General features: G+C 41.9%; 2 protein-coding genes across 2 annotated transcripts; both read right to left on the reverse strand.

Annotated features, from left to right (window-relative positions):
- Nucleotides 1–1,981: 1,981 nt before the first annotated feature.
- LOC130524009 (intraflagellar transport protein 74 homolog) lies at nt 1,982–8,126 on the reverse strand. The gene is made up of 4 exons (XM_057029705.1): nt 7,771–8,126; nt 4,915–5,090; nt 3,869–4,662; nt 1,982–2,104 (listed from the first exon to the last, which is right to left on the reverse strand). The coding sequence occupies exons 1-4, from the start codon at nt 8,124–8,126 to the stop codon at nt 1,982–1,984; spliced, it is 1,449 nt and encodes a 482-aa protein (XP_056885685.1).
- Nucleotides 8,127–8,281: 155 nt separating this feature from the next.
- LOC130524010 (uncharacterized) lies at nt 8,282–17,479 on the reverse strand. The gene is made up of 3 exons (XM_057029706.1): nt 16,351–17,479; nt 14,989–16,183; nt 8,282–8,624 (listed from the first exon to the last, which is right to left on the reverse strand). The coding sequence occupies exons 1-3, from the start codon at nt 16,508–16,510 to the stop codon at nt 8,282–8,284; spliced, it is 1,698 nt and encodes a 565-aa protein (XP_056885686.1). The 5' UTR covers nt 16,511–17,479.
- Between the last annotated feature and the right edge of the window lie 824 nt (nt 17,480–18,303).

Below are 18,303 nucleotides of genomic sequence, written 5' to 3' on the forward strand. Positions count from 1 at the left end.
CACACCAGAAAAAAATGGCCCACAACCAGAAACAGAACCACAGCTAAACACGTTTTTTTTTAAAAATACATAAATGAAATAACCTGAAAATGCACAAATGTCCGTCCATCCATCCTCTACCGTTTATCCGGGGTTGGGTTGCAGGGCAGCAGCCTAAGCAGAGAGGCAGACAGACTTCCCTCTCCCCAGCTACTTCTTCCAGCTCTTCCGGGGGGATCCCCAGGCATTTCCAGACCAGTCGAGAGACATAGCCTCTCCAACGTGTCCTGGGTCTTCCCAGGGGTCTCTACCAGAGGGACATACCTCACCAGGGAGGTGTCCAGGGGTACAAATGTGTAAATATAAAATGTAACATGTTTAGCTGCAGAAAAATATCCCATAATAAACACTAATACAAAGCCCACCATATGTACTTCTGTGAATGTTAGAATATGTTAAGAGGAGGAATCCATCTGTGGCTGTAGAAACCCCTCCAGGTGGTCTGTATCTGTCCTTCTGTCCTGTCCAGTTACAAATACCTGGGGATCCCACAGGCAAATGGTAACCATGAGGAGGCAGCTTGGAGGTCAGCCACAGCCAAATACCTACAGAGTTTAAGACAGGTCCTGAAAAGTCAGCTAAATGGTAAGCACAAGATCCAGGCCATAAACACCTACACCCTGCCAGTAATCAGATACCCTGCTGGCATGATACCCTGGCCACTGGAAGAGATACAAGCCACTGACATCAAGACAAGGACGCTCCTCACCATGCAAGTCCAGTGTCCTGAGGCTGTACACAAAGCGAAAGGGGGCATTTCTTTGGCTCCTGGAAATATCCTCTTGACCGTTGTTAGAGCAGGAGACCACGTAACCTAGAGCCGAGCAGCAGAAGAACTTAAATGAAAAATCTTCCAAACAAATTGCCATAACTATGACTCAGAAACTCCTAGATTGATTAAAAAAAAAAAAAAAAACCCGGGAAAACTACGGCCCGCCAAACTTGTCCAAATGTTGTTGTTTTTTTAAAAGAAAAAACAACTTGTTTATTTTCGCTTTTCCCCAATAGAGGGAGCACTCCGCACAAATTGACCCTTGTTGGCGCTTAGCGTCACTCTTCTTTTCACTTGCCATTTGAGCCCTTCTGTAAAAATGAGCGGACCAAAGAAAAGGAAAGTGGACAGTGAGTGCTGAGTTTTTAATAAAGAATGGACCACAAATATTTTTTCACTGAAGTCTGATCAATGCTGTATGTATGATAACATACAGCATTGCCTAGGAAGTCTTGCGGTTTTTAAAGAGTATAATATCAGCCCTCACTTTTCCACGAAACATGCAAACTATGCTAGCAAGCAGTCAACACAAGAACGGGCGGCTACTGCTCAGAGGTTTGCAGTGCATTTACAGAATCAGCAAAAAATTTCCGATAAGCTGCGATTCAAGAATCAAGCACCAAGGCAAGTTTTTTGTTGGCATTTAAATTAGCAAAGGCAAGCAAACCTTTCTAAGAAGGTGAGTTTTTAAAAGAATGCATGGTGGAGAGAGCAGGTATATTGTGTCCAGAGAACAAAGACAAGTTTGAAAATATCACTTTATCTTGCAAGACAGTGACTCCCCAAGTAGAACTGATTGACGAAGATATCGTCAGCAAGGTTAAACAAAAAGGTGGAGTCCTTCAAGCTATATTCACAAGCACTGGACGAAGGTAACGACATAAGAGACACTGCTCAGCTCCTGATTTTTATCAGAGGCATCAGTGATAGCATTGAAATAACAGGGGTTTTTGAGCATGGAATCGCTGAAGGGAAAAATGCGAGGAGAGGACTTGTATGAACAGGTGTCAGGTGTCATCGAGAGAAAGAAGCTACCTTGGAGTAAACTTGCCAATGTCACCACGGATGGATCGCCAAATGTAAATGGAAAAAATGTCGGGCTGCTGAAAAGAATCAAGGATAAGGTGAAAGAGAAAAACCCTGAACAAGATGTTATTTTCCATCACTGCATCATTCTCTCTGGAATCTCTGGGTAGGTCCATACTGCTTCTTAATCATGTCGTGGTTCCTGTTGTAAAACTGGAGAACTTTATACGAGCAAGGAGACTCAACCATCATCAGTTCATTGCCTTTCTAGAGGAAACACATGCAGATCACCAGGACTTGCTTTACCACTCTCGTGTCTGCTGGTTAAGTTTGGGAAAAGTGCTTCAACAAGTGTGGGAGCTTAAAGAGGAGATTTGCTTGTTTCTGGAGATGATGGGAAAATCTGACGAATTCCCCAAGCTGAGCAACAGGAACTGGTTTTGTGACTTTGCGTTTGCGGTGGACATATATTCATAAATGACTAAGCTGAACATGAAGCCACAGGGAAAGATCTGTTTGTGCACGACATGTACACCAACGTGAGAGCCTTTAAATCAAAGCTGATTTTATTCTCCAGACAAACATCAAACAAATGTTTTGCTCATTTCCCCATACTATCCATGCAGAAAGAGGCCACCCGAAATGCAGAGAAATATGGAAAATCACTAGCTGACCTGCACAAAGAATTCTACCATCGATTCTCCGATTTTGAAAAAATTGACAAGTCACTTCAGCTGGTTTCCTGTCCACTGTCACAAGAAATGGAATTTTAGTTTGAAGAGTGCTTTTGTTTTGCAGTGCAATTATGCACATCCTGGAAGCAGTATGTGGAGGATTTTAATGAGTGAGTGAGCTCAAAGATGGAGCATGGACCTTTTTGTTAAACGAATAGTTTTGAGCCACTTCAAGGGGACAATTCCCGATTACAAACTTAAACCTTGTATACATGTACACTGTAAAAAGTGCTACATCCGTAATGTAGATTTAGTACATTTTAAATTCTTGTACTTAACCTAATTTTATTTGTATTTTTTTCATAAAAAGTATCAAAATACTTTGCCTCTACTTAACATGCAAAATTATATATATAAGAATTTCTCTGAAATCTTACTGACACATTCAATTTGAGAAATTGAGAATAAGTCTCTTAAACTGAATGACTTTTACGCTTCACTTGATGAAGACACGTTTCCAAACCTCCGGAGGCTAGCACAGAAGATGCTGGCGTTGTTTGGCTCGGCCTACGTGTGTGAGCAGACGTTCAGCGTCATGAATGTCAACAAAGCCCGTCGCAGATCCCAGTTAACAGACCAACACCTCCGATCTAGCCAGAGAATTGCCACAACAAAACTACCTCCAGACATTGATGCGCTGGCAAAAAAAGGAGACCAACAACACTGTTCCCACTGAAATTTGTGAGTTTCTCTATTGTGTTTTGAAAAAAGCGAATCGAAAGTGTGTAAGTGCCTCTTTTAATGAAGAGTAATTTGCCCATTTGCGCACAGCAGCGATACATTCTTTTCATTCGGAGCTTCAAGTCAGGGCAATCCGTTCGTCATCTTCTGGAGTTCAACACAAATTGGAAATTATTAAGCTTTTTAATTTTCTTGGTCTTGGTGAAGGCCCAGTCTGGGTAACCACAGGTTTTGAGAGCTGTCTTGATGTGGTCCTGTATCTTCTTCCTGCCTTGGGATGTGGTGGGTATTTCTTTGGCCCAGTGTTGGAGGGTTTTGATCACTCCCAACTTGTGTTCCAGTGGGTGGTAGGAGTCAAACTGGAGGTACTGGTCGGTATGTGTTGGTTTTTTTTTTGTGTTGCTTGTGTCTGTCTGTTTATACTGTTAAAACCTGGGTGGGAGGTTCCATCCCCAGCACCCCTTCTTCCTGTCATTCAGCAGCATTGTTATTGGGCCAATGAGGAGGACTTTGCCTTTGAAAGACCGCTGAGAACCTCTAGAGTTTTTTGTTTTTCCTCAGTTTTCCTCAGTTCTTTTCGTAGATTATTAAATTCATGATTAAGGTCCTCCAGCACCTGCCTGAAGTAACGTTGACGTTTGGTCAGTAGTTCATACTCCTCGTGCAGTTTCTTCTCACTCTTGCGTGCTGAGCGTCTCTGGGTTCTGTGGGTACCAAGCTCAGATTCGACAATGCTGCTTTGCTCCTTCAGGCTGCTCAGATCACGACAAACTTTTGACTTCCATGCGTGCACCCGTTTCAGGTCCTGACGCAGAAGCTCTATTTCAGGTGCCAACCTCCTGGCGCTGCTCTCCGATTGGATGGCCTTTGTTGAATTGCTGACCACCAATGTCATCATTTTTTTCAGCTTCTCGGCTGTCTCGCTATCCATGCAACAGTTCCTGACGTAGCTATTGCAACGTTTAGAAAGAGAGGCAATTTTCCCCTGAATGTGAGGGATTTTTTCCTGCTCAGCAGCCTTGGCAATCTCAACTGATTCCAGGAGTTGGTCAAGTTTCTCCTCTCTCATCTTTAACATGTCATATTCCTTCATATAGTCTCGGAATGGGTGGATCCTGTGTTTCATCTCGTTCTCTTTGTCCCTGAGATCTGCAAGCTGTTTTTCGATGCTGGCAAGCTCCTTGGAGTCTTTCTCCATCTTTTTTATTAAAGGCTCCATCCCCTGTGGATCCTGAGCCTTCCTGCCTGCCTGCAGAGTTTCCCACTTGGCTGTCAGCTCTTTGTACAGTGTTAACATTTCACTTTTGTCACTGTTGTGGGCCAGCTCTGCTTCATAATCCTCCTTTCGTTTCACAAGGAGGTCCATCTCCTCTTGGAGTATATCCTTTTTTTTCAGCAGTTCCAAATTTGCTGTTGCCAAAGAGAAATACTCTTTTTGTTTTGAAGGGCACATTGATTCTAAAGCCTGCTTAAAGATGTCATTTGTTCTCTGGAGTTTCTTCATGGATTCTTCTACTTCTGCCCTTTTCTTGAAAATATTATTGTTCCTTTCTGTTTCTCTGTCGTTCTTGATTTTGAGACGTTTGTATTCTATGTAAAGTTTATTAGCGTCTGTCTGGTATTGGGGTGTCCCAGCAAGCAGATGGTAGTCAGCAACCTGACTCTCCAAGTCCTTAATGTCGTGGGCCAGGGTCTTATTTTGCTCCACAACATGGAGATAGTCAGCTTCATCGATGCTGAATTTTGTGATGTGATTTTCAAGTTTGCTTATCTCTGCGGCTATGTCCTGATTCTTTTCTTGCAGAAGGCCCAAGTAGTAGGTCTTGCTTTTCCGCTGTCTGCAAGGAGCAGAAATAGGCATGCCACTGATGCCCTGGGACACCAACGGTCTGTCAGTAAGGCTAAATGACCCTGAAAGGGCCATTGACTTTCTGCTAATAAAACCAGCAGGACGAGTAGAACTAATCATCGTTGATGTTAGAAAATAATTGAGTAAATTTGAAAAGCAATTCAGTACACAGTATATTATATCCCCTGTGGCATATGTAAAGTATGTAGGTTTTGCCCTACTTCAATTAGGTAAGTTGAAAAAAACTTTAAAGGTCAAAACTTTCAAAGTTTTTAAAACTCCTTTGATCTAAAACTTGACTGTCGAAGTTGGGAGTGATCAAAACCCTCCAACACGGGCCAAAGAAATACGCACCACATCCCATTTGCGTTTGATGTGAAAGATAAAGATTTCTAACTCTAACTCATTTGAACTTAAACAATGATATTTCTCATCTGGAGCTCTTGTAAATTTTTGATCTATGGAAAGTATTTATTAGATTGACTATACCCTCACAATGAACACTTATCAACCGAGAAAGACTGTAACTATGCGGTGTTGTCATTTTTCCAAGATTGCATGATTCACAATAAAGAAAAGCTGGAGAAGTTTGCTCATATGTTTGACCCAAAATCAAAACATGCAAACAATGCTTTGCTCAGTATGTCCTTTTTTTTGGTGCAAGGCTTCCAGTAGACAATACTGTCACGTGCACTACTGTGTCTGCGTCTAGAACCGTTTTGAAGACGTGTGAGACGGACAGTTTTGACGGAGGGGTCCTCCGTAGGCTTGATCGTTTGACAGGATCCTTTTAAAGTTGGAAACCTTCAGTTAGGAGAGAAGAAAAACATGAAGAAACACCAAGCACTCACTGCACAATGATGTCGGATTGGTTCATTTTTATTTGTTTTTGCGTGCATCTGCTGACATCCTAAGTTTGTATTTCGCATTGATGTTATTTTTATATTTAGAGAGTTTCTTTCAAAATTCATTACATTTTTGGAAATGGAAATGGAAATGGAATTTTAGTTTGAAGAGTGCTTTTGTTTTGCAGTGCAATTATGCCCATCCTGGAAGCAGTATGTGGAGGATTTTAATGAGTGAGTGAGCTCAAAGATGGAGCATGGACCTTTTTGTTAAACGAATAGTTTTGAGCCACTTCAAGGGGACAATTCCCGATTACAAACTTAAACCTTGTATACATGTACACTGTAAAGTGCTACATCCGTAATGTAGATTTAGTACATTTTAAATTCTTGTACTTAACCTAATTTTATTTGTATTTTTTCATAAAAAGTATCAAAATACTTTGCCTCTACTTAACATGCAAAATTATATATATAAAATTTCTCTGAAATCTTACTGACACATTCAATTTGAGAAATTGAGAATAAGTCTCTGAATGAAGTCTCTTAAACTGAATGACTTTTACGCTTCACTTGATGAAGACCGTTTCCAAACCTCCGGAGGCTAGCACAGAAGATGCTGGCGTTGTTTGGCTCGGCCTACGTGTGTGAGCAGACGTTCAGCGTCATGAATGTCAACAAAGCCCGTCGCAGATCCCAGTTAACAGACCAACACCTCCGATCTATCCAGAGAATTGCCACAACAAAACTACCTCCAGACATTGATGCGCTGGCAAAAAAAGGAGACCAACAACACTGTTCCCACTGAAATTTGTGAGTTTCTCTATTGTGTTTTGAAAAAAGCGAATCGAAAGTGTGTAAGTGCCTCTTTTAATGAAGAGTAATTTGCCCATTTGCGCACAGCAGCGATACATTCTTTTCATTCGGAGCTTCAAGTCAGGGCAATCCGTTCGTCATCTTCTGGAGTTCAACACAAATTGGAAATTATTAAGCTTTTTATTTTCTTGGTCTTGGTGAAGGCCCAGTCTGGGTAACCACAGGTTTTGAGAGCTGTCTTGATGTGGTCCTGTATCTTCTTCCTGCCTTGGGATGTGGTGGGTATTTCTTTGGCCCAGTGTTGGAGGGTTTTGATCACTCCCAACTTGTGTTCCAGTGGGTGGTAGGAGTCAAACTGGAGGTACTGGTCGGTATGTGTTGGTTTTTTTTTTGTGTCGCTTGTGTCTGTCTGTTTATACTGTTAAAACCTGGGTGGGAGGTTCCATCCCCAGCACCCCTTCTTCCTGTCATTCAGCAGCATTGTTATTGGGCCAATGAGGAGGACTTTGCCTTTGAAAGACCGCTGAGAACCTCTAGAGTTTTTTGTTTTTCCTCAGTTTTCCTCAGTTCTTTTCGTAGATTATTAAATTCATGATTAAGGTCCTCCAGCACCTGCCTGAAGTAACGTTGACGTTTGGTCAGTAGTTCATACTCCTCGTGCAGTTTCTTCTCACTCTTGCGTGCTGAGCGTCTCTGGGTTCTGTGGGTACCAAGCTCAGATTCGACAATGCTGCTTTGCTCCTTCAGGCTGCTCAGATCACGACAAACTTTTGACTTCCATGCGTGCACCCGTTTCAGGTCCTGACGCAGAAGCTCTATTTCAGGTGCCAACCTCCTGGCGCTGCTCTCCGATTGGATGGCCTTTGTTGAATTGCTGACCACCAATGTCATCATTTTTTTCAGCTTCTCTCGGCTGTCTCGCTATCCATGCAACAGTTCCTGACGTAGCTATTGCAACGTTTAGAAAGAGAGGCAATTTTCCCCTGAATGTGAGGGATTTTTTCCTGCTCAGCAGCCTTGGCAATCTCAACTGATTCCAGGAGTTGGTCAAGTTTCTCCTCTCTCATCTTTAACATGTCATATTCCTTCATATAGTCTCGGAATGGGTGGATCCTGTGTTTCATCTCGTTCTCTTTGTCCCTGAGATCTGCAAGCTGTTTTTCGATGCTGGCAAGCTCCTTGGAGTCTTTCTCCATCTTTTTTATTAAAGGCTCCATCCCCTGTGGATCCTGAGCCTTCCTGCCTGCCTGCAGAGTTTCCCACTTGGCTGTCAGCTCTTTGTACAGTGTTAACATTTCACTTTTGTCACTGTTGTGGGCCAGCTCTGCTTCATAATCCTCCTTTCGTTTCACAAGGAGGTCCATCTCCTCTTGGAGTATATCCTTTTTTTTCAGCAGTTCCAAATGTTCCAAATTTGCTGTTGCCAAAGAGAAATACTCTTTTTGTTTTGAAGGGCACATTGATTCTAAAGCCTGCTTAAAGATGTCATTTGTTCTCTGGAGTTTCTTCATGGATTCTTCTACTTCTTCCTTTTCTTCTTTCTTGCCCTTTTCTTGAAAATATTATTGTTCCTTTCTGTTTCTCTGTCGTTCTTGATTTTGAGACGTTTGTATTCTATGTAAAGTTTATTAGCGTCTGTCTGGTATTGGGGTGTCCCAGCAAGCAGATGGTAGTCAGCAACCTGACTCTCCAAGTCCTTAATGTCGTGGGCCAGGGTCTTATTTTGCTCCACAACATGGAGATAGTCAGCTTCATCGATGCTGAATTTTGTGATGTGATTTTCAAGTTTGCTTATCTCTGCGGCTATGTCCTGATTCTTTTCTTGCAGAAGGCCCAAGTAGTAGGTCTTGCTTTTCCGCTGTCTGCAAGGAGCAGAAATAGGCATGCCACTGATGCCCTGGGACACCAACGGTCTGTCAGTAAGGCTAAATGACCCTGAAAGGGCCATTGACTTTCTGCTAATAAAACCAGCAGGACGAGTAGAACTAATCATCGTTGATGTTAGAAAATAACTGAGTAAATTTGAAAAGCAATTCAGTACACAGTATATTATATCCCCTGTGGCATATGTAAAGTATGTAGGTTTTGCCCTACTTCAATTAGGTAAGTTGAAAAAAACTTTAAAGGTCAAAACTTTCAAAGTTTTTAAAACTCCTTTGATCTAAAACTTGACTAGTCGAAGTTGGGAGTGATCAAAACCCTCCAACACCGGGCCAAAGAAATACGCACCACATCCCATTTGCGTTTGATGTGAAAGATAAAGATTTCTAACTCATTTGAACTTAAACAATGATATTTCTCATCTGGAGCTCTTGTAAATTTTTGATCTATGGAAAGTATTTATTAGATTGACTATACCCTCACAATGAACACTTATCAACCGAGAAAGACTGTAACTATGCGGTGTTGTCATTTTTCCAAGATTGCATGATTCACAATAAAGAAAAGCTGGAGAAGTTTGCTCATATGTTTGACCCAAAATCAAAACATGCAAACAATGCTTTGCTCAGTATGTCCTTGCTTTTTGGTGCAAGGCTTCCAGTAGACAATACTGTCACGTGCACTACTGTGTCTGCGTCTAGAACCGTTTTGAAGACGTGTGAGACGGACAGTTTTGACGGAGGGGTCCTCCGTAGGCTTGATCGTTTGACAGGATCCTTTTAAAGTTGGAAACCTTCAGTTAGGAGAGAAGAAAAACATGAAGAAACACCAAGCACTCACTGCACAATGATGTCGGATTGGTTCATTTTTATTTGTTTTTGCGTGCATCTGCTGACATCCTAAGTTTGTATTTCGCATTTATGCATTATTTTTGTATTTAGAGTTTCTTTCAAAATTCATTACATTGTTTGGAAATGGAAATGGAAATGGAATTTTAGTTTGAAGAGTGCTTTTGTTTTGCAGTGCAATTATGCCCATCCTGGAAGCAGTATGTGGAGGATTTTAATGAGTGAGTGAGCTCAAAGATGGAGCATGGACCTTTTTGTTAAAAGAATAGTTTTGAGCCACTTAAACGGGACAAGCATTGGATTGGAGCAACATTCTACTGAGGATTCTCTCAAAGCAAAGAGGTGGTAAGCTTTTGGAATTAACAATAAAGAACGGAAGTCACCTAAAGCATAAGGACAACCTGAAATCCCATTAAGGATTCATTTTTCGAGACGGAAAGAAGCCCATGCTGTGCTAGTTTGAAATAAGAAGCTAACACTAGTTAGGTACTCGGTGACTTGAGATTTATGCTAATGTGCTAATTGAAAGCTGAGCCAGAAAGTTATTGGAAGCTCTGTGTGTTTTGGAAATTGTGAGGCATTTTTTGGATGAATACCAGTGGAATACTTTTTATTCATGTGCACACAGTTTACGTACAGCTTTATTAATAAGATAAATGGATGAAGGTGACGCTAAAACGGATAGCACTGAGGAAATGGAATCTAACCGAACAGTCAAGTTAACTGAGAAAGCAATTGAGGATAAACTGCACAGGCTACTTGGCACCAGAAGAGGAATGTTAGCTCGAATCACAACTTTAATGAGGGAAGTTCGCAGTCTGATCACTGAAGCTGGTAATCTGCCAACAGTGCAAGAAATAATGCAGGCTAAGTTGAACTCCATTGTGCTGGACTTTAAAGAGATAAATAGGCAAATAGGTGGTCTTTTGTCTGAAGATGAGAAGGAGGCTGATATTAAGAACTGGTTTGAGCCTAAAATGATGGTCATCAGTGAGTTTACTGAAGAAATTGAAAAATGGATGGAGCAGGAGATTTCAAGCTTACACCCCACAGACCAAGAAGACGAAGTAGAGGAAGAGATTGGGCCTGAAGATAGTGTATCACAAGTGGGGATAAATTCCAACCTGCCTATAAACAAGAATAGTTCACGTGCTGTACGTTCAACTGTCATGTCTACTCATTCATCAGTTTGTGCTCTTGAAGAAGCCAAGCTCTGTGGTTTAGTGGAACGTGGTGTAGTTTTGCAAAAGAAACACGAGCTGGAATTGGAGGAAGCACCTATTAAGGCTGCAAAAGAGAGACTGGAACTAGAGGCAGCTATCGCAGAAAAAAGAGCACAAGTCAGAATACTAAAACAGTATGAGAAATCAGAGGATGGCATGAACAGCTATGTCTGCTCTCAGTCAGCAGGTGGCTCACGAATAAAGAAAGAAGAAAGAACAAGCCAACTCTCCAAGAACATGCCTACTACTAGAAGAAAGCCATCATACATGCCGATGCAAGATGCAGGACATCAGGATGCGACAGGAAACATTGCCAGGCAACAGCATGATGGAAATATGGATGGCCTTCTGCAATTAATGGAAAACCAAAACAAGATTACTGAGATGCTTGTTAAGCAGCAGCGGTATGCTCAGCTTCGGGAAAAAGAGGTTGTAATGTTTAAAGGTGATCCATTAACCTACAGATCTTTTGTAAGAGCTTTCGAACAAGCTATCGAACAGAAAACGGACAGTGAACAAGACAAGTTGTACTACTTGCAACAATACACTGCAGGAGTACCACAAGAACTTGTACGAAGTTGCGAGCACATGCCATCGCACCGAGGATTCAAACAAGCAAAGCAACTGTTACAGGAATATTATGGAGAAGAGTTGGTGATTGCAAACGCTTATATCGAAAAAGCTTAAAATGGCCGCCAATCAAGGCTGAAGACGGAAAAGCACTTAAAGCCTATGCTTTATTCCTGACTGGCTGTCGTAATACGATGCAAGATGTGGAACTGATGGAGGAAATGGATAATCCTACAAATATGAGGATGGTGGTGTCTTCAGACTGAGGTGTCCAATGAAGCCTTTAAAATTAAGGAAAGAAGAAGACTCAGAGCAAGGTTTGCTGATCTTGTTGTTTTCATTGACCGGGAGTCTAAAGTAATCACGGATCCACTTTTTGGTGACCTACAGGGCAAAAACCCATCTACAGCAGGAAAAGGTAAAGAAAATGAGAAAGTGGTCAAGAGTGTATCAAAAGGAAGTAGCTTCGCAATTAATATGACAACAGAAAAGAAGAGTGCAGCTACAACACCGAAGCAAACAAACTCACCCAAAACAGGAAATGCTGTTGAAACACCATGTTTATTTTGTCAAGGGAATCACACATTGGAATCTTGTAGCAAGATCAAGGATGTACCAAACAAGGAACGTCTCGATGTATTGAAAACAAAGGGACTGTGTTTCGGGTGTTTAAGACAGGGGCATATCAGCCAGAACTGTAAGATGAAAATAATATGCAAACAGTGCTCACGGAGACACCCAGACATTCTTCATCAGAATGAGGAGACTAAGAACACCACATCTGTGACCAATCAGAGGTAATACTCAGAATAAAGAGATGTCTGTAGTTCCAAGTTCTGCCAAGCAAGAGGTGTGTGGCTACACTGGGGCCGGAGAAACAGACTGCCGTACAGCCACGTTCTGTATGGAGGACGTCAGGAAGAAACTGAGTGAGAAGGGAAAGGCGACTCAGATCTCATTGAGTACAAAGGGAGAGAACAACGCACGAGAACACCAGTTATCTGCTCATGGAATTGGAGGTGTGTAACCTTGCGGGAGAAGAGTACTTGCGACTACTCAAAGTTTTCACGCACTGTAACATCTCTGTCCAGAGAGAAAATATTCCCAATCAGCAACATCTACAGAAGTGGTCTTACCTGAGTGACGTGAATTTACGGCATATCAATGCTAATGTAGGCCTTCTCATTGGAGCCAACAACTCTAAATTAATGGAGCCCTGGCATGTACCGTATTTTCACGACCATAAGGCGCACTGTATTAAAAGGCACAGTCTCAGTTACGGATGCTATTTCTGTATTTAAAACATACACGAGGCGCACCGTATTATTAGGCGCATGCTGAAACATACAGTAAAAAATGACAACAGAAGTAAAACCGTGAGTTTCAACACATTTATTGAACAAAATATTCATTCTTACGCCACAAAACCATCAAAGTTTTCATCTTCTGTATCTGAATTAAACAGCTGCGCTATTTCAATGTCCAACATCCCGAATTCCTCTTCTTCATCATCTGAATCAGACTCACCGACCGGTTCCGCTTCAGCGTTGATGCCGACTTTTGTGAAAGCTCTTACAATACATGAAGACGGTGTCACGGCCCATGCGTCTACAATCCACCCGCATATGGTGGCATAACTTGCCCGCCGCTGCCTCATAGATGTGGCTGGGCGCGGTTATCTTGTCGCGGCAGTAGGTGCAGAAGATGGCCACCCTCTCCTGGTAACCCGCAGGCAGCCGCTGCGCAACAGTTGTCCTTGCACATATGGAGAGATGCCGCCTCCTCATAAAGCGAAAACACCAAGACAGACATCCTTGGAAGTGCTCAATGTCCATTTCTTCAGCAATCGCTTTGGCCTTTGGTGACAGTAGAGATGCCCCTTCCAGTTGTTCGCTGTTCTACAACCAACTGTTCCACTCGGTTATCCAGCTCGGGCCACCTTGCTTTGTTCCCGCGGAAACTCAGCTTCGTCTTCCTCACTTTCCTTCACTTTCTTGTTTTCTCTTCTTTCTGTCCATGGACTCATTTACATTAAAATGTCTTGCAGCTGCTCGATTGCCATTTTCAGCCGCATATTCATGGCCTGTAGTTTAAAGTAAGCCTCATATGCGTGTCATAATTCCGTAGTCCCAGTTACTATCATAGACAGACAAATTATCATACTTAGGGGGTCGTCTAATCATTAGGTTAACATCTTAGCTATGCTGCTAGAGGCCGAGGCTGCCGGGGTCCAGAAACATGATCATCTGACAGGCCTCTGTCACCCCACTGGGAAATGGTCTCCTCTCCTCTCCTCTCCTCTCCTCTCCTCTCCTCTCCTCTCCTCTCCTCTCCTCCTCATCACATAGACTAGTGATATTATTTCTTGTGTAGTTTTTCTGCTCCCCCCTTCTGTATTCATCTGCAGGTGTTGCCGCCGTCAGAGCTGCATAATGACCTCTGACCCCGCCGACCCACTCAACCTAACCCTACCTGCAACCTACTTTCCTAAATATAATGTATTTCTGTATGTACTCTGTGGACTATGTGTGCCTATTCTCTCCTCTACCTCTGCTCTCTTCTCCCCTCCCCTCCTCTCCTCTCCTCTCCACGACTCTACTCTACTCCCCCTTCTCCTCTCTCTCTACCCAGCCCCCCCATCAGCAGGAGGGTCCCCCTACATGAGCCTGGTCCTGCTCAAGAGTTTTTCCTTGCCACTGTTGCTTCTTTGGGGTCAGGCCCTGGGATTCTGTAAAGTGCCTAGAAACAATTTTGATTATAAAAGACGCTATATAAATAAAAATGATTGATTGATTGATTTTGCCATCAAAAGTGTGTTCTCTGCCTGTATAGCGTTACTGTGTAGTTTCTTTTGTGTTTTTGTCATTTTTAATGATCTATGTTATGGGACCATTTGCATAATTTTAAAATTATATTACATGATGTTATTGTTTGTATTTGGTGTTAAACTGTAAGATATTGTTCAAGCTATTAATTATACACCCAGTTAAATATATTTTTTAATGTTTTGCTTTAAAACCTCTTAAGACCCGAGCTCTTGTTTTGATATGCAATTTTTATTTCTCTTTGCTATTTGGACTTATTGGAACCCAATAAGTATAAAAACTAAGCATCATCTTTTTACATGATGTAGTTTTAGAGAAAAATGATGGCCACATATGTGGTCTGAATTACCATAAAGCACAATAAAATCAATAATACAGTTTTTGTGTAATAGAATGAAAAACTCTTTATTTACATAGTTTTGAGCATGTTTTGAACAAGTTATACTGTAATTACAATAATAACACATTATTAATAACACATACAAACATAGTTTTGAACATTTTTTGAACAGGTTAGACTATAATGACAATAATAACACATTATTAATAACACATACAAACATAGTTTTGGACATTTTTTGAACAGGTTAGACTATAATGACAATAATAACATATTATTAATAACACATACAAACATAGTTTTGAACATGTTTTGAACAGGTTAGACTGTAATAAAAAATAACAGATTATTAATAACACATACAAACATAGCTATGTATGAAATTCTAAGAAACAGTTCCGCTCGGTTTGTATGCACAAGAACACCTTGCAGGTCACGCAACGCACTCGGGTTCTCCCTGTGCAGCCTGCTGCTCTGCATCATGTGGCATTCTTCATATTTACCATCTCTGGGAGATGTGCATTAGCCCTCCTGCGGACGAAACACATGGGGCACTGTTGGCTAAAGCCAGATCTGTAAAGTGCATTAGCATCCTAATTGTCCACTTCTTGGTACGGCTGCTCATTCGATAATAACTAATCATTCTGTCAATAAGGTCAACTCCACCCATTTTGATGTTGTACTCCCGAACAATGCATGGTCGGGAGACAGACACATATTTTTTTTGTTTCTTGTCCCAGCGCTGGCAGGTATCTTCAGGCTGTGTCCCATGAACAGCAGATATCATTAGAACTGGTTTGTTGTCAAACCACTTCACGACACACAACTGTCCATCTTCGCTAGAAACTTCTTTTGAAGTTCCTCTTCCTGAAGTTTGCATAATTTTATCTGTTGGTAACTTCTGCACTGCTGCAGTGACCCGGTTCTTCATTACTATACCAGTAATGTACAGCTCCTTTTTCAACATTTGCTCCGCACCTTGGGTGCTTGTGAAGAGCCGGTCACAATACACTTTTGTGCCACGATGCAGGGTTTTACACAGACGAGCCATTACCAAACTTCCCAAACCCAGACCCTCTGGTTCTTCGACCTGCTCGCGCAATGCAGCTGAACCTTGATAGAGATCAAAGTCCAGCACAATGCCATCTGTTGTGGCACAAACAAAGTTCTTTATGCCAACAGGGTTTGGCTTCATGGGCAAATACTGCCTACATGGACAGGCTCCTGTGAAAGGAATCATTTGTTCATCTATGGATACGCATTCAGGCCGAGTCTGAGACCTGCAGCCTTGCAAAATCCTATCTAGGAAAGGTCGCACCTTCCAGAATTTGTCCCGCTTCCTCAGGTCTTCTGGCACATCGTCATCAATTAGGACTTTTAAGGATTGCCTCAGTCTGAAGAATCTGTCCCGAGTGAATCTTTCAGTGATAGGAGTGACACTGAGGGATCTGGACCAGTACATTCTTATTTTGGGGTATGGGAGACAGGACATTAGAATACAGGCACCAAAAAAATGGTAGACCTCATCTACTGATGTTCTGAGTAGGTCCCCACTCCTACTCAGTGACACAGCGTTTGTGCAATCTGCTATGTTTTTTATCAAATCGTGATCTATATACTGTTCCACATAGTTCAGTGGGGTCCAGCTATTCCGGTCATGCTCCGTTTCATCCTCATTCGTAAACTCCACTAGGTTTGGCATAAATGGAGCTGCCCTCCAGCGCATTCCACGTCCTGCACAAGAATCAAAATACAAATTGTGCTTATTGCGAAGTGACTCACACAAGCAATTCACTGAGGTGTATTAGTGCATAACATAGTTGAATCTGAGTGAACATTTATATGAAATTTTATGATTTGCCTTCAAGGCATGCCAAAATAAGAACCATTATTATTATTACCTTTATAAGATTGTCCCTGAGGGCTTGGTCCTGTTGTTGGCTCTTCTGGGCCATCATTTGAGCCATCAGCCTCATGCCGAGTTCGGCAGCTACTCCTGGGAGTGTGGGATCTGGCCGTGCCAGAGCCTGAACCTGAAAATTGGCATTTTGCTAGAAACATTGAATGGTGCTGTACCTTTATGTACTCCTCTAAAACATTTACTTAGCCCTAAAGCCCTAAAATAAACAAATATCCACTAAGTCTTGGCTAACCATTATCTTCGCCACGGAGACGTTTACGTCCCCTGCTCTGTTCAGTGGGATGTGGAATGGGGTACTCATCACCACTGCTCTCATCTTCAGTGCTGCTTTGCTCCTGAGGTTGGGGTTGATAACTGGCATCCAGGATGTCATCATCATTGTCAGACAAATCTAAATCTGACGTGTCCCCATCCATTACACTGAGCAATTCAAGTGCTCTTTGAAGAGAAAATCGCTCTGGAAATAAAATTGTTGGTTTGTGAGGAGATAGAGATTTGAAGAGTGAGAGTATTTTGGCAGGTTTCATGCCAAGTACCACCAATAAGCGACATTCTAGAGTTTGTGAGGACAAATAACTGTTCTGCTTCTGTGAAAAATCATTCCAAATCAAACATAAGACAAATGACAAACCATTATCTTTATCTTTAGAGTAAGGGGGGAGTATCTGCATATTTTATTGTAATGGAAATATAATCATTATTTGGTATGAATGAACAAAACACCTGGATGACCACACAATGAACTTTTATTAGCGTCATGGGATTGAAACAGTGCCGGTGCTTCAGTCGTGCTCTTCGGAGGTTTCTATGGCTTCGGTTGTCCACCAGATGTCCCCATCACTGAAGTCTCGAAGCTTTGAATCTTTTTCGACACAATTGTTAGGAAAGTGGTGAAGTGGTGAAGCCTCAGTGCTTCGTGAGGCTTCACTTTTTTTTTCACAAGTGAAAAAAATAGGGGTTCGGTCCCTCTGTACACATACGTGTACATCGTGTTTAGCAGCATATTACATCGTTACTTTTACTAAACTTTGTCAAATTTGCATGCCATAGCAAACGTACAATGCTTATATGCAAATCTAAACAAGAATAAGCCATTAAATTTGACTGGACTTCTTACCTGGTATCTTTCAAATGTATTCTCATGTGTTTTCAAAGATGCTAAAGTCCCCCTAAAATATTCTTGCCCCACTTAAAAATATTTTGATGTTTAAATCTTTTTCTTTTTGTAAAAAAAATCCAAAAGAAAGGTTTTTAACAAAGTATTCATCTCTGCGGGTATTAACAACTAGTTATGTCCAAGCCCCACTGCAGAAAGTCCAATGGAACAAAATGAACAAAATGCTGACCAAAAAACAATCAAAGTGAGTATACCTCTCACCCAAGTTGATTATGGGTTGGGAGGTGTTCCTGTTTCACACCGTTATGGTCTTGGAGCATTTTATTATGCCTTCATTCAGGTTTTGGCATTCAAAGAAGACTGACAAAACAACCACTTCAGATTCTGGAGTCGTTCTTCATCCTGCCACATTGGTGACCCCACATTGAACATGTTCAAGGCAACAGAAGACAGTGTCTCCTCTTCAGCCATGTCTTCCTAGCACCAACAGCCATGAGGTTTTTCGCTGTATGTCAAGCTTCCCGAGTCCTGGCAGAGTAACCTGGCTCTATGGTTTCAGCACATCAAAGTGCTTTTACAGCAACTTAAATCAATCTTTATTTATATAGCATCTGTTACAATCAAAATTGTTTCTAGGCGCTTTCCAGAATCCCAGAGCCTGACCCCCAACAAGCAACAGTGGCAGGAAAAACTCCCCTTTAACAAGATGATCCAAGACTGAAGGGGGGAAGAAACGGCTTAAAAAGAGGAGGTGGAGGGAGACGGAACAGAGACGTTACCCAATTACACAGGAGGAAGACTTGTCAGGAAGATGCG

Source organism: Takifugu flavidus, chromosome 4 (assembly GCF_003711565.1).
Source record: "Takifugu flavidus isolate HTHZ2018 chromosome 4, ASM371156v2, whole genome shotgun sequence".
In the NCBI taxonomy this organism is placed as follows: domain Eukaryota; kingdom Metazoa; phylum Chordata; class Actinopteri; order Tetraodontiformes; family Tetraodontidae; genus Takifugu; species Takifugu flavidus.